Here is a 17,318-nt window from a genome sequence, read left to right on the forward strand (position 1 = left end):
CATTGTCACTGCCTTCAATCTCTGAGCAGTATTCGGGAGATAGTAGGTTCGAACCCCACTGTCGGCAGCCCTGAAAATGGTTTTCCGTGGTTTCCCATTTTCACACCAGGCAAATGCTGGGGCTGTACCTTAATTAAGGCCACGGTCGCTTCCTTCCCACTCCTAGCCCTTTCCTGTCCCATCGTCGCCATAAGACCTATCTGTGTCGGTGCGACGTAAAGCAACTAGCAATCTCTGAGTTATTCTTGGGGTAACTTACCCAAAACATAATATCACTAAATCTCATTTTCCACAACGGTAGAGGGCTGAAATTTAACACAAGTATTTCTTATAAGCTAATTAATGTTTTATTTTGTAGGAAAAAGGGTTGTGAAATTGGGGTAACGACCTTAAACGCAATATCACTAAATAACATACCCCACCATGCTAGAGGGATATAATTTGGCACAGCTGTTAGGGAAGTGAATTTTTTCAGTACCCAATTTTCATGATAAAACGGGTGACATTAGGGTAACCAACTAAAACACATTATCATTAAATTGCTCACTTGACACACAGGTAGAGGGTTGAAATTCGATACAAGTGTTTCTTATATGCTAAATAAGTGAGTAGGGTTCTTTTATTTTGATATTTTGTGATTAGTTAATTGAACACACCATATTTCTCCATGCGAAGAATGGGCATTCAGCTAGACATGAAAATAAGCAGATTCCGCCGTCTCATGACGCAAAATCAAAATTACCAGATGAATAGATGCATTTCATTATTTAACAAAAAGGAAATGAATTGCAAATGCGTATTGGTTGTAGGTTTCTGAAAAATGCATTATAAATCTGTGAAGAATGTTAGTTGGTGAAAACATATATTTATTGGGGGTGTTATAGCACTATTCTTATGACATTTGCATTATGATCACCTAAAAAATGTATTGAATTTAAAGGACTCGCAGATTGAGAAGAAAGGGATGTTAAATAACTGGGACTGATCCATACAAAGACAGCAGTGTGAAGATACGGAGTTAGTGTCCTTTTGTGTTTCCATTGTTATCTTTGTGTGTTTTCATATCTACTGTATGTGTGTCTCTCAATTTAGTTACCCTCTCATTCCACCCTGACCAGTCATTGTGTTTCTCCTTTTACATGTTCCTCTCCTTATTAGTTTTCTCTTTTTGACTTTATGGATCGTGTGTGAGGGCAATGATCTTCTTTCGACCGGGCTTAATATTGTTTCTGTTTCTCCGAAAGGTAGCACTTCCTTCACCTTCTTACACATTGTTATTCTTCAAGATAGTTACAGTTAGTTACATTATCTTTTATATTTCAATACAGGTGATGTCCATGCTTCTCCATGGGGATGCTGCGTTCTGTGGGCAAGGTATTGTCTATGAAACATTCCATTTGTCAGATTTGCCTGACTACACAACACATGGTACCGTCCACATTGTCGTGAACAACCAGATTGGCTTTACTACAGACCCTCGTCATTCACGCTCTTCACCATATTGTACAGGTAAGCTCTTTATTTTGAAAATTTATCATAATTTTAGTGGAATTTGTACAAGTCTTTTTGTATCTGAAGTTCTTTGTGCAGCCTACCATCTTACTTAATTTCTGTTCTAATGCATTCCTCTTTAATGTGTACATTTTTCAGCAGCACCACACTCATGAAAATGCAATGACAATTTCAACCATCTTCATGTATTTAAGTCCAGAATATGTACTATTATATTTATGTTCCATTCTCAAGTAGCACCAGCATTTAACTAGGCTATCTGAAGACCATTCTCTTAATGGACAGGTTGTAGTGGATGCTAATAACCAAGATATCTCACAAAAATTGCAGGCAACGGAGAATAATTAATTGATGTCAACTTTGTAGTGATGATGGATAGGATTCAGAAATATCTAATAATACAAAGGCAGATCACTGCTGTTAGTAATAATTCTGAGCCAGGACTTTGCCAGGATGTTGGTGGGGGTGTATGGAGAAGGGGTTGGTGCGCGCGAACGACGGTGGAGAGCTGGGCTGCTGCGCAATGCATCATTATGAAATTTCTCACAAAAGAGGGCATCAGACCTTCTGAAATTTTGAGACTGCTCCATGCAGAGTTTGGGGTAGAGACACTTTTGCAGGCTCGAATGTATGAGTGGGATAAAAAATTTGTGGCACGAAGGGAAGCTGTGGAAAATGAACCTCATGAAAGGAGACCGCAAACAAGCATCACTGTAGACAACATTGTTGTCATTCGTGACATTATTGGTGAAGATAGGCGAATAAAAACTTCACCAATTGTTTTAGCCATAGGAATAAGTTATGCATTTGTTCCAACCATCATCCAAGATGAACTGCATTTCAGAAAATTGTCTGCCAGGTAGGTTCCTCGTCTCCACAACCCGGAACAAAAAACTTTACGTCAGAAAGTTTGTCAAAGACTTCTGCATCGCTACGAGTAGGAAGGAGAGGATTTCTTGTGTTGTATTGTGACTTGTGATGAAACTTGGGTGCACCATTACACCCCAGAGTCAAAGCAAGCCAGCATGGAGTGGAGGCGAAGAAACAAAGCATGTCCGGTCAAGGTCAAAACACGCCCATCTGCTGGAAAGGTGCTTGCAACCGTTTTCTGGGACTCCACGTGCATTTTGCTGGTGGATTTTCTTCACAAACAAAGGATAATTAATGCAGCCTATTACTGTCGCCTTTTGGATGAAGAAAAAGCTGCGTATCGCAACAAGCGACGCTGGCAACCGATCCAAAATGTCATTCTTCTCCATGACAATGCAAGACCGCATACTGCCACTTTAACGCGGGAAAAACTCGAGGAAATTCACTGGACACCCCTGGAATACCCTCTGTACAGTCCAGATTTATCGCCTTGAGACTACTATTTGTTTGGACCTCTCAAACGAGACCTAGAACAGAAGTTCGATTATGATGCAAGAGTAGAGGAGTTTGTGCGCAACTTGAGCTGCACACGTTCATCTTCTTTCTATCAGGACGGCTTCAAAACTTAACAATCCAATGGAGGAAATGTGTATCAAAGGCAGGACACTATGTAGAAAAGTGATCTCTGTATGTGTATTATTTTTGTTTGATGTAATAATTTTTTTAAAAAAAAATCCTGTTTATATATTTGATCTGCCCTCGTATCAGCAGTGCCAGATAAATGTTTCGAGGTCTACCATACACTAAATTACCTGAGTCAAATTTGGGAATCTACATTGTGTGACTAGGTTAAACTGCCAATTTTACTTACGTACTCTCCACATAAAAATTTCTGTTTCACAGCGTTTATTTTATTTACCGTATAACTTTTGTGTAATATTCCACTTAGGTAGCATTCCTCAAAAGTCACGGAAGAATCTCAGAATTGTTCCCGTGCATTCATCCAGAAGCCCTATAACAATAATGTCTTTGATATAACACAAGTTTTTGAAATAATTAGCATAGTAAGTTTGTATTCCTGTTTGACTGGTAATGGTTTACTCACCTGTAAAAACCCCTTTAACCCTTGAAGTTTTTTTATTACCGTATTTTCTCGCATCAATAAAGTTTATAAAGGAACTTTATACAGGTTTCATGCTTTGTACTTCTGATCAATTGTGACAAGACCTTTTATTTAAATTGTGAATCTTCCTACTCTAAGTAGAACTGGAGTTAAATAATTATGTTAAAGTGTCATTTTAATTGGGACTGTCATATTTACAAATAAATTCTATATGTGGTTCGACCTTTGTACAGTTAAACCTCCCTTCTGCGGACACCGTCGGTTCCGAGGAAAAATGTCCGTTACGAGAGGTGTCCGCTAAACAAGTTTGTAAAAATAATCAAACATTTTAACAGCAAAGAACATCCACCTTAAATATAAGCATACATATTTTTATTACTCTAAGTCATTTCTTTGTTAGTATTTCATAGAAAGTTATTATAAGTAATTTTACATCATTTACAAACATTACAGCTGCGTGAAGTAATCGTGAAGCTTCGTCTGTGTAAATTTAGCAAGTTTTCTTAACTGTGATATTCTCAAAAACGGAATAAAGTCTGTTAAATGGTTCCATAGTTTTCTCGCCGTACTTGCCTCACCGTCATCGTCACTTTTCGTTCCTGATTCGGGCTCTGTAAAACTATAACAAGTTTTATTCAAAATGGTCCTTTTGTACAACTAATGAAGGCTGCTATGGATAGCTAGAAATGTATTTCCAAAGTGCAGTGAGTTAAATTAAAGCTGACCGGGCGAGTTGGCCGTGCGCGTAGAGGCGCGCGGGTGTGAGCTTGCATCCGGGAGATGGTAGGTTCGAATCCCACTATCGGCAGCCCTGAAGATGGTTTTCCGTGGTTTCCCATTTTCACACCAGGCAAATGCTGTACCTTAATTAAGGCCACGGCCGCTTCCTTCCAACTCCTAGGCCTTTCCCATCCTATCGTCGCCATAAGACCTATCTGTGTCGGTGCAACGTAAAGCCCCCAGCAAAAAAAAAAATAAATAAATAAATAAAAATTTAAAGCTGAAAATTTACCTTAAAAGAATTAAAAGCTGTCTATCACAAGAAGGAAATGAATGAGGAGTAGAGGTGCAAACAAACGTGGACCTTATGATACGTGCATCACACAATTACTGTATAACTTGTAACACAGAAAGCTTACCGTAAAGTGCATCCTTTAGTCGGGCCTGCCAGTCGCCCTCAAGATCATCACAGCTAGGAATATTCTCTTCTTCGGCTTCAGTGTCATACGTCAGTCCAGCTTTCGTTGCTAAAGTCTGAAGTTCATCATATTCATTTCGAACCTCTACCTCTGCTTGTTCTTCAATTAGAATTACCGATGCCGCATTTTGCAAAGCATTTCCTGATTGTGGTTTTGCTGACTGCATTCCAGGCTGCCTTTATCCACGAAACTGCATTGCCAGCATTGATCTTCATCAAATCAAAAGCTGAGTCTGCTTCATCCATGTGTGTCACTAACGACCGTAAAAACCCTCTTACGATAGTTTAATTTGAATGCTTGAATGATTCCTTGATCCAATGGCTGAAGATGAGAAGTGGTATTGGGTGGAAGGAATAAGAGTTTTACATTTGAAAGGCGTATTTCTGGATGACTCTCACCGCTGGATACCGTGGTTCAAATCCCGGTCACTCCATGTGAGATTTGTGCTGGACAAAGCGGTGGCGGGACAGGTTTTTCTCCGGGTACTCCGGATTTCCCTGTCATAATTCATTCCAGCAACACTCTCCATTCTCATTTCATAGCATCTATCGGTAATGAATAAATCACTCTGCGAGTGGCGACCCCATTGTACTAATAGCCTATATATGATTCATTCATTACATTTCTGACCCGGTCAAAGACTGGAAAACAGGTTGTAGGTATTTTTTATTTCTGAATGACACGTAGCATTATCTAGCAATAGGATCACGTTACGGTTTCTGGCCTTCATCTTGGAATCCAAAGCTAGGAGTGAATTCTCGAATATTGCTGATGTCATCCATGCCTTTTTATTCGCATGCCATTTGACACCAAGACAATTTAAGTCTTATGTTTTTAAAGCACCTGGGTCTCAAGGATTTACCGATAATTAGAGGATTTTCCTGTTCACTGAGTGCATTACAACAAAACATGATGATGATTCTTTCTTTTGCATTTTTCCACCCTTGCAACTTGCATTCGGCAAAGTGAATTCTTCGGGATCACCCTATAGAACAGACCAGTTTCATTGACATTCAAAATGTCTGGTAACCTATCTTTCCAATCTGCTACTTCAGTTGCAGACACATCACCACCTTCTCCACAGACTGTTTTGAAACCAACGTTATGACGTTTTCTAAAACAATCTGACCAAACATTGCTAGCTACAAAATTCTCAACTTACATATTATTTGCGATTTCACAAGCTTTTCCTTGTATCATTGGTCCACTCGCACACAGATTCTTCACTCGAGCACACTTGAACCACTCATATACCGCAACGTCCACTTCTGAAAAAGCTGATTCCTGCTTTCTTTTCACTCCTCGATTCCTATTTTCCTCCCACTTCTTTAAAATTTCAGTTCTATTCTTCACAATACTGTTTATTTGAGTTTTCCTGCAGTTGAATTTTTCAGCAAACTTTCTCACTGGAAGTCCCTTGTCACTTTCTATAATCACTTTTCTTCTTACCTCGAGATCTAAACACGATCGTCCCTTGTTACTCATGTTTAACAGACGACTGAAATGCTACAGTATTTCTGTCTCACTGATTAGCGCCTGTACTGTTTTTTCCTTCTCAAGTTGACTACCTGAGCTCGACCTTATCAGCGACAATCCGAGTTATGAATAGAATGATGCAAGAAGGGAAGAAAATCCCCAGGTAACTTGTGAGTCAACAGTCTCTGGCAGCATTTCTGGGCAATTAGAGGATATTAGAGTAATTCCCCTGTAGTTCTTCAAAACTTTCTTATCACCTTTCTTGAAAATTGGGATGATTATTCCTTTTTGCCAATCCTCGGGGACCTCCTTATTCTCCCAGACATTCCTGAGAACCCGATATGTCCACTGCAGGCCTACAGCTCCAGCTGCCTTTATCATCTCCACTGAAATTTCATGTATTCCAGCAGTTTTTCCATTCTTCATCTTTCTTACTGCCATTTCAATTTCATTCATTGTAATTTCTTTATCCATTTCTTCATCAACTAATTCCCTTTCCTGGTCGTCCATTGAATGACTGTCATCCGTTCTTATGTTCAGCAGCTTCTGAAAATACTCTCTCCATCTGTTTCTTATTTCTTCTGGCTTTGTTAAAATTATGCCACCTTCATCCTTCACAAATCTGGTGTTTACTTGATCTCTCTTTTTGTTTCTTAAGATACCATACAGTAATTTCTTGCTGCCCTGCGTATCATCTCGCAATTTCTGTTTGAATAAGGCCCAGCTTTTCCTCTTTTCTTCCTCCACTACTTTCTTGGCCAAATTCTTTGCCTCCACATATTTTCTTCTACTTTCTTCAGTCTTAGATGTTTTCCATGCCATTTTCTTTTCCTTCACTTTAATCTTTACCCTATCATTTCACCAGTGTGTTTCTTTGTCTTTCACATTTCCTGATGTTCTACCACACACCTTTTCTGCACATCCAACCAGTGCTTCCTTAAATCTTTTCCATTCCTCTTCAACATTCCCCCACCTCTGTCCTGGGTACCAAGGGTATTATTTCCCTTTGAAATTCTTCTTGTATGCTTTTCTCCTTCAACTTCCATACTTTAATTCTTTTCTCTCTTCTTAATTGGGGTTTTTCAATCTTTCCAACTTTCAATTTTCCTATCACAACACTATGATCTCCACCAAAGGCTTCTTCAGGCATGGCTGTTTCATCTACAAGGTTCTTCCAGTGTTCTTTCTCTATGATTATATAATCAGTCATGGTCTTTGTTCGTCTGTCTCCCCAACCATACCTTGTAATCTTCTGACTGTTCTTCTTCCTAAACCAGGTGTTTCCAACAATCATTTGATTCCTCATGCAAAAATCCACCAACAACTCGCCTTCTGGATTTACATTTCCATATCCAAAGGGCCCTACAACATCTTCCTTTCCTTGTCTTTCCATTTCAACTTGTGCATTTAGATCTTCCATCAATAGTACTTCCTTATCTTCTATCTGTCTCTCCACTTCCTCTAAGAAGTCCTCTAGATGTTCATCTATGCAACCAGTTTGTGGGGCATACAACTGAAATAGATCTTTCACGCCATTTTCAAACTGGAGTCTCATCATCATCATCCTATCGCAGGTAGCAGGTAGGGACCCTCTTCAGAGGCAGCCCTAGCCAGGGAGTGGCGCCCCTGCCTATGTGAGTCCCAGAGCACACTGACCCGGTGTGTAACATCTGGTATGGGTCCCAGCTCAGGGTTACGAGCGAAGACCTCAACGGTATCTACGGCGGAGAAGGTGGACTTCGGTACGGCGGAGATGGCGGAAGGGGCATACTCGTAGCGTCTGTACTTCAGAGGAGCGGCTACGAAAGGCGTCTGTCTCCATGTTAGGGGCGGCCTAATTTTGAACCTAGCAGTAGGTATAAATGCCTTTGGATGTGGCGAGCCCATCGTAACAATAGCCTATATGGACAAAGCAGATATGGTGCCTAGGCGATTATTTAATTTTATTCGTATTTGATTATTTTAATAAAATTGCAATGATTATGGATTATCTGTGCAGAACACTATAGATCTTGGGATGTAACAACTTCATTGTTCATTATTTTCTTTCAGATGTTGCTCGAGTGGTGAATGCTCCCATCTTTCATGTCAATGGTGATGACCCTGAGGCAGTGATGCATGTTTGCAAGATTGCTGCTGAGTGGAGAGCTACGTTCCACAAAGATGTTGTGATCGACATTGTGAGTAATATTATACTACCCCGTATTTTAAGTTTCAGTGATTGTGATGCTGTATGTTGTAGTAATAAATAAATTTCGAAATATTAACTGCACAGTTTGTAAGAAGCCTGTCCTACCATAACTTTATTCAACAAGGGTTGGACAAACACTGCATTATATAAACTCGTGCTAATCAGTTACGCTGAAACACCTGTGAATACAGCAATGGGCCGCATGTCCGAGTGTGCAGTGTGTACTACTGACAGAAACGATTGCAATTCAAGTGACCAACAAGTCTCCCAGAGCATTTTGAGGCCCAAAAGGTGGCATTTAAAGAGCTTCCTTCCCCGCGGCCGGATGAGATTTCAACTACGCGCGTCTGAAATACATTGATTCACTTAAAGCGTTACTACAAGTATAAGAGTAGCACGGTATTCACAAAATTTGAAATTCCTTATGATAGAACTATGTACATGCAGATAATAACATAATTTTTTCACATTACCTTAGTAATTTATTTTCGTGTGATAGAGTTCGAAGCACTCTTCGAGATAGAGATCCAGGTCACACTCCTGGCAGCAATACACCGACGTCTTCTTTTTGCTGTGTTTTGAACACACGATACAAAGTCTCTGACGTTTGGATTTCTCACTCTTTGGTGCTAATTTCTTGATAAAATGTCTTTCCTGCAACCTTGGAACTGTATTATCTGATGCGCGCCGGCCTTGAATGTTTCGTTCCCTGCCCGTGCGAGCGTATTTTGTAAACAAACCTTCTACCAGCTGTATCCGTTAAGATAACTGCTCAGTGTTTGTCCCTGTGGCTTGTCTGAATATTTTTAGAGAATTTAGGACGGTTGTGTTCAATAGTCTTTTGAACAGCTTTATATACCATTTAGTCATTCTCTTTCTTTCGACTAAAAACGTGTAGTAACTGGTCCTTGAGATCAACGCCCCCCCCATGCCATAGTGTAATATATCATGCATAAAGGCTTTACTGTTTCTTTCCCCCTCTTAGTAACATGTTTTGTTTCTTCATTGTGATATGTGGACACGAACGTAACTTTTTTTTTGTTACACCATTTTAGCACAGTGACAGGCCCAGAATGCCTAGCTATTATTTCCCCCATCTTAAGTTTTTTTTCTTTTACTTCCTTGGGAACATTTTTTCTGTTCAGTTTCAGTGTCCCAACACAGTCTGTAGAACGATGATGTTTTAGAGCCCTCGCTAATTGTGGACTATTGTAGTAATTGTCCATCCACAAGGACAACAAAGTTTCTAACAATTTTTTTTTTTTTCTTTTTTTTTTGCTATTGGCTTTACGTCGAACCGACACAGATACGTATTATGGCGACGATGGGACAGGAAAGGGCTAGGAGTGGGAAGGAAGCGGCCGTCGCCTTAATTAAGGCACAGCCCCAGCATTTGCCTGGTCTGAAAATGGGAAACCACGGAAAACCATCTTCAGGGCTGCCGACAGTGGGGTTCGAACCTACTATCTCCCGAATACTGGATACTGGCCGCACTTAAGCGACTGCAGCTATCGAGCTCTGTCTAACAATTTCAAGACAATTGCTGCAGTTTTCGGAGTTTCTGGTGTGATAAGAGTTGATTCAATGAGAGTTCCTTTCCTTGTGTATACAAGAAAACACCACAAATAACCAGTACTTGACTCACACAGTTAGAATGTATTTATGCCAAATTTTGAGGCCTGTAGTGGCAAGTATTGCCGAAACAAGAGGCGCCCTTTCCACAGAGTCAGACTTTCATCAATAGCAATATTTTGCTGTGGTAAGTACATGGACTGAAATTTGTTATTCAAATGACACAGAATAGGATATATTTGAACAGTTTTGGAGGCCCTTGGTATGTAGACAAGCTGTTATTGTCTATAAAATGCAAAAACCTACATATCATTTCAAACCTTTCCCTACTTATGACATCTGAAAACCCAGGTGTTGATATGACCCTGCTCTTCGAAAAATAAGACTGAGATGTTGGCTTTTGTACAATGCCCATCAGCAGAAATAAAACTAACACAGTATAAATTTTATTTACTGTGACAGGTGTCCAGAATCGAACGGGTGAGCGAAACAAAAAAAATAATTCCATGAGCATTTAGATATTGCTCCGCATACCTGTTAGTTTTTTTCACAATTAACTCTACTACACTAATATCAAAGAATGTTTCAGAACATTCAACGATTTCACTGATATTTTGTGCACCACCTCTTGGTCCGAATTCACTGTTGAAAACTTCCCTTTGACCTGTATAATTATCCATAATCTCCCACACGAAATTTCCAAGTACTGGTTCCTCCTCATCGTTACTCTCATCATTTACCACTGCATCTGCCACAGCCGAATCATTTATTTCATTATCAGTGCTGCTAATACTGTCACTACTACTTTCAACTAAACTTTCATCTGAATTATACAATATTTCAAGCACGTTACTGTCAGTCAAACCACAGCTGGAGCTAGCCATTGAGCACGGCGGGTCACACGGACTGATGAAGCTGCAGCGAGACCGAAGGCAGCAGTACGAAACGGAATGAGGGGAATAACATTTATGACGAAATAAACCAACTCGATACATATTTCAGGTAAAAGGTCGAGATATCGTCTTTCAAATGTGATATGTACCATGCACAACTTGTTCTCACATCGTATGACGGAAAGCAGCACTAACTGATGCCTACACAGGGCGCTAGTGGAGAGTTACGAAAATATTACAAGCCGAAAAATAAAGGTAAATATAATAAATAAACCGCACTGTCAATGTACAAATAGAGCAAAGAACATCACGCAAAAAGACAAACTACTCAGATCATCATTTCTTTATTTTATTCTACAGGAAAGAATGAAGCAAACAGACTTAAAAGAGAAACAGAGATTAGGGCTCAGACTTACTTGACAAATATGTTTCCTTGCAAAAAACAACTACAATTTAACGATCTTCAATTCTTATTTTACAACACTGATAAACTCCAAAATTTCTTCTTGGGGAAAAAAAACCCCCCCAGCAATTTGCGTATCCATAACTCCAAAACTTTTCGCACTATAGCCGTAAATGCGAAGCCATGTATGGGTCTATACCATGTATAGAGGTCGACGCTGAGGAGTTAATATGTGATTTCATAATGCAACAATGGATATGCCGTTTCTCACAAAATGTTGTATTAAAAAAAAAAAAAAAAAAAAAAAAAAAAAGAAATAGCAGCGGCACACGGGATCAATATCTCGGATTTTAAGGTTAGCCGAGGCTGGACGATTCATTTTATGAAGTGAAATTGAATTTCCCATCGATGAAGACCATCATGTGGAATGATTTCAACTAAAAAGTCATATTTTTTTCATTGCTTCATGATTGGGAAGCGGAAAGTGAAGAAATATTTGCTTTCCCAAGTTAGAAATTCTGATCACATGCCAATCAGTTTGGTACGCCACAGAGTCGAACAGTCGATAAGAAAGGGGTGTGGACTTTTGTTACACACTTTACTGGAGAGGGGGAAGAAGATTAACTGCAATGCTTCTTGCTGGAACACTTGATGGCAGAAAGCTTGCACCTTAAGTTGTTCTGAAACGAAAAAATTTCTCAAGGGATTCACGTTTGTATCCAAGAAAAGGGCAGATAGACAGGTAACTCATGCAAGATTGGTTACAAATTATTTGGGGAAATCCAACAGGGTCTTTCCTTTAACTTCCATTACTCCTCATGTTAGATAGTTTTCACGGCCACTTAATGAAAGGCACAAGGAGATTATAGGAAACCATGAAAACTGATTTGGCAGCGATTCGTGGGGGATTGACTTTTGTACCTTAACCCATGGACATTTTGATAAAGAAACCATTTAAGGACAATGAGCGAGAACTCTTATCAGTGCTAGATGGCAGAAAGTTTGCTCAAATTTACTCCAGTGGGCAAGATTTGGAAGCCAGCTGTGGAATTCCTTTGTGAGTGTATATTGCATATTTGGCACAATGGGAATCTTGAATATGTTAGATGGGAGTGAAGTTAACTGATCGAGAGATGTGAGCAGTGATAGAGCAGCTATTTTTTCTACAGTATCAGCCTATAGAGGGTAAGACATAATTTTTTCTCCTATTCGCTGGTATGTTGTTATTACTTACATAATAAGTACCTTAGTTAATTCATGTATATTTTGCTTCATATCATATCGTCCCTGGAAAGGCTAAGTATCGTAAGCAACATTTTTGTCATAATTGAGGTTGCGATGTTTATACATCAGTCAGACTTCACTGCACATGCTGGCAAAGCATCAAATGAATCTAAAGGGTTAAATCAACATAAAAAGAGAAATTATCATAACCACCATCAGTAATATACAGAACACCAGGTTATGGTAACCACCAGTCATTACATCTTAAGCGCCTGAGTTGGAATCTTGAAATTAGCGTGCAGATTATCGTGACAAATTTTAATTCTGGAGGGAACGTGAGATGCAGCAGTTTCATTGTTTGTGACTGTTGTCAGTCATTGCTGTAGTACTTGAATCATTTTGGGCACTTGAAACATAGGCAAAGCCTGCTGGTGGACCTGTCACATGTTAATTGACAGCTAGTATACTAGTGGAATGCAGAAAAAGGGCAGGAATGGAAGGGAAGATGCTGCTTCTTGTGACAGACTTGACTGAGCAAGTACAGTGTGTAACTAAACAAATCGAAATCGGTTCATTGTCAGTGCATTTTTCTACCATTTGTGTATGAAGTGAATTATACCACTGAAAATTTAAAACTGAAGTTTGCAACAAGGTGACAAACGCAAGACATTGTTCAGTGTTGACATTTTTATGAAAAAGGAAGCTGAGGACAGAATGAATAAAGCACAAGAACAGTATAGAAGAGAGTTGTTAGAAGTTAAAAAAAAAAAAAAAAATTTGCAGAAGCAACAAAAGTGTTGTTGCCGGGCTGAGTGGCTCAGACGGTTAAGGCACTGGCCCTCTAACCCCAACTTGGCAGGTTCGATCCTGGCTCAGTCCGGTGGTATTTGAAGGTGCTCAAATACGACAGCCCCGTGTCGGTAGATTTACTGGCACGTAAAAGAACTCCTGCGGGACTAAATTCCGGCACCTCAGCGTCTCCGAAGACCTTCAAAAGTAGTTAGTGGGACGTAAAGCAAATTACATTATTATTAACAAAAGTGTTGTAGAGGACGATTAACAAAATCAAGTTGGCCATGCGGTTGTACAGTGGAACCTCGATTATCCGTTCCCGCAAACTACGTTTTTACGGATTATTCATTCAAATCACGTTGAACCGCCTAGCTCTTAACTGGGGTGTCAGTGTTGTAGAGGACGATTAACAAAATCAAGTTGGCCATGCGGTTGTACAGTGGAACCTCGATTATCCGTTCCCGCAAACTACGTTTTTACGGATTATTCATTCAAATCACGTTGAACCGCCTAGCTCTTAACTGGGGTGTCAATTTCTTATTCAAGCCCCACTGTTGACGACAATTTTTTTTTGAACCAAGTTGGGCCGACAATTTTCTTGAACCCAAGACTTATTTTTGCAACTACGTTTAGAGTCCCGCGGCGTCTTTCTTCTTTTCTTGTCCCACGTATGGGAGTCATTCTTTCTTCCACTTAACTACACGCCAGCATTCAAGAAAATCTCCAGCTAGCTATGCTGTACAACTCAGGGATTATCCTATATCAAACTAAAATATTGTATTTTTCTACGTGAATCCGACTGAGATACGCGCCTCTAATATATTCATCATATCTGCATGACTAACAGGTCAATAAATCAAAATGCGACCGATCTTAAATTCAATTTTTTCCATTATGAAATTACCTTAAATTAATCTTATAACCTATAAATAATAATATTAAGTTAAATTCTTAAATACTATTTTTATTCAAAATTATTTTTGTATGAAGGATAAGTTGACATTCAAATAATTCTTATGTACATGTAGGTATCTCATTAAAAAAAAAAAAAAAAAAAAAGATTGCCTTGAAGTTATCACACTAATTATTAGTTTCCATTTCACATTATCAATATATTTCTCAACATCCACAGTCTCATCTACTCCCATAAACAATTATCTTCCTCAATTTCTCTGCGGAATTGTATTATTTCAGGAAGCTCTCCTGACCTGACGTGGTTTACCTTCTACATCTCCTCAGTCTCATATAAAAGAAACTTAAAATGTTCAGTCCACTAAACTAACAAAAATAATTCCATCATTCTTTCTGGCTAACTCAAAATTAACGAACTGTTATATTAAGAATAAACTAAAATGAAATTATCTGGGAATAGAACTTTCAAATTCTCCTTAAATATCAAATCCTAACTTTTTGTTAAGTTCTATCAGGATATTAAATGATTACATAATAGTATGTTTTACATATGTACATAATTACTGAAAGGTTTGTTCAATCATGCATTTAAAGAATGCTTCTTTTTGGTGTCTCATCCTAATATAATTTCATGTTTATGACTCTGTCATTAATAACGTAGATGGAGTAAGCAATATTTCACATGTGTAGCTTTCAATTGCTACCTAAGCTGATATACCAATGAACATTATATATATATGTTTGATCATACTTGGTCATATTCAAAATATTCACAAAGAAATATGTAAGAATTCTTCAATAAAATCTCCACAAGTTTATGTCTAGGTTAAATCAAGGTCATAAACTTTATAAATCCAATCAACTGAATGCTAATGGTCAAGGACTACCGTAGATGAAACTTCCACACTCGCAAATAGCAATAACATAACAGTATGAAGACACTACCATCAATGATTTGCTGTTCCCACTTAAGTCATTTTAAATATTGAGTAACAAGTAAAATTTTCTTAGAAAATGCCGTCATTATACTCTACTATAGGTTATCTAGGGTTATTTTTGAAGATCGTACTTTATTATTAATCTGCAAGTTCACTAACCAACTGTCAATAACTCATATAATAAGACAAGCCATATTACATGTCGCTATAAACGTCAAATATATCCTGATCCATAACTGCTTGCAATAAACTGACATCAATTAGCCTTACTCTGAATTCCTTCCTTATTCGTCGTCATATTAGTCATAATTCCACGCCTAATATCTCTGTGCATATATCATTTATAACATTCACAAATCTTACCTCAATATTTCCGACGTATATGACCTCACTGCAAATATAAACATCATTAACTCTGTTCAAAGTACCGCTCAGTTCAATAGATTCAATATCTCATCACAATTTATATTATATGGATCAACAACTATCATTTATATCGACGCACACTTCTCTTATCAAAGTACGAACATATTAAGCCTGTATCTATTTACATTTGGCAAAAAGTTGACGTCGTATCCGCTCGATAACCCACAATTCAATATGCTACATATTTTCATTTCAAATATCTCAGTTCACATTATGTACGGCAATATTCTTTGAAAGAAAGTTGAAATTGCTAGCAAAGCACATCATTTGTGAGTGTTATCTTTCCTAAACATGGGAGTGTTTATTAGTTTTGGAAGATTACCTAAATCCATCAGTTGAACGTCACTATTAGTTCATTCGCGCTGAAACTCGATATTGAGATCACCTCTTGAAGACATATCGACCTAGCTCTTGTACAAACACCATTGACAACTTCATATCAAATAAAATACATATAGCTAAAATTTAAGAAAAGAACTCTGTGAAACTTAACTTAATCCGTCTGCGTTTCTGGACTGGGATGGCTGCTTCCTGGTTCTCCTAGGACGATCATCTCCGGATTATCGTCGCATCATGACCGGGCTGCGGTCACGATCCTCGGGTCCATAGGAATGGTTGGCAGGTTACCGTCAGACATCTGTCCCATCTTCAGTTTAGCCGGTCATCACGTAGCTCTCGAAGACATGCATAAAACACATATTTGAAGACATCATTAGCTTGACAATCATGCTACTTGTAGATCTTCCTTGAACTATACTTATGTTGAGCAAAATAGGTTATAACGTGACAAACGTCAATATTTTAATTTGAATGATCAAAGAGGTATCTTAAATGTTGCCCTGTTTTGATTAGTTACATTAATTGATTGATTTTCAACGTCTCCAGTGATAAATCTTTGATACTCTCTAGTTTACTTCGGATCTGCGCTCCGCTATTTACTTCGTCTTTTTTTTTTAATACTCCGCTTGGAATTTCTGTTACGACTACGAAAAATGTATCATTATAACTTTATAATGCAATCTGGTTTCACAATAATTTAGGAAGTATACTTTTTAAATCTTCTGTTCTTGTTGCTTATCAATCCACTCGTAAGTCTTTTTCTCGTAACTTCATGCGATATTCCCATGTTCCTATTGTTGGTTCTTCCAATTAAAAGTCACTGCATTCACCTAAATCACGGCCATTTGGATTCCGTTAGTCTGTACTTTCTTACTTCACATTTACAGCCTGTTTGATTCTATATGTCTGTATATTATAATTCGTATTTTCTGCCGCATGATTTCCGACACTTTATCGCTATTCACGGCAAAACGACGATTTTAACACCACGATTCAAAATTATCAGGGCAATGAAATGGTACAACGTGGTCCCGCAAGCATCCTAATTAAATCATATTTAAAAAATCCTGCATTATTCGTTCCTCAAAGAAACTATTTCCCGGATCAACCGTCCAGAAATGTCAGTCCCATCAACGCTAAATCCTTGATGAAGCGTTTTTCGAGAAACTGTATTTCACGAAACGACGGCTACAGCATACATATGGATCTTGGCATAACGTCCCGTCACTACGTTAATTAGATCAAGTAGGCCTATTGTAAACGTGATCGGCGGCAAACTTGCAAAAGGGACCATCTTAGCATCGTATTCACCTGGTATTGTGTAGAGAATCCTTGGAAATCGTAAATCAATGTGTGCCCACAACAATTGGAAGGAGAGAGCGCATTTCAACAGTTCTGCTTGAAGAGGGAACGAGTTTTGTCATATTTTCATTCTTGTAAAAGATATA

At 38.5% G+C, this 17,318-nt stretch overlaps 1 protein-coding gene across 7 annotated transcripts in view; it reads left to right on the forward strand.

Annotated features, from left to right (window-relative positions):
- The window catches only part of Ogdh (oxoglutarate dehydrogenase Nc73EF), a 314,890-nt gene that overhangs the window by 123,913 nt on the left and 173,659 nt on the right, over positions 1-17,318 (forward strand). For all 7 annotated transcript variants that reach the window (XM_067134984.2, XM_067134980.2, XM_067134986.2 and 4 more), the window contains 2 exons: positions 1,329-1,509; positions 8,233-8,360. In XM_067134984.2, coding sequence (XP_066991085.1) covers positions 1,329-1,509; positions 8,233-8,360 — 309 coding nt within the window. The remainder of the gene's footprint in view (positions 1-1,328; positions 1,510-8,232; positions 8,361-17,318) is intronic.

The sequence above is a fragment of the Anabrus simplex genome, chromosome 1 (genome assembly GCF_040414725.1).
Source record: "Anabrus simplex isolate iqAnaSimp1 chromosome 1, ASM4041472v1, whole genome shotgun sequence".
Taxonomy (NCBI): Eukaryota; Metazoa; Arthropoda; class Insecta; order Orthoptera; family Tettigoniidae; genus Anabrus; species Anabrus simplex.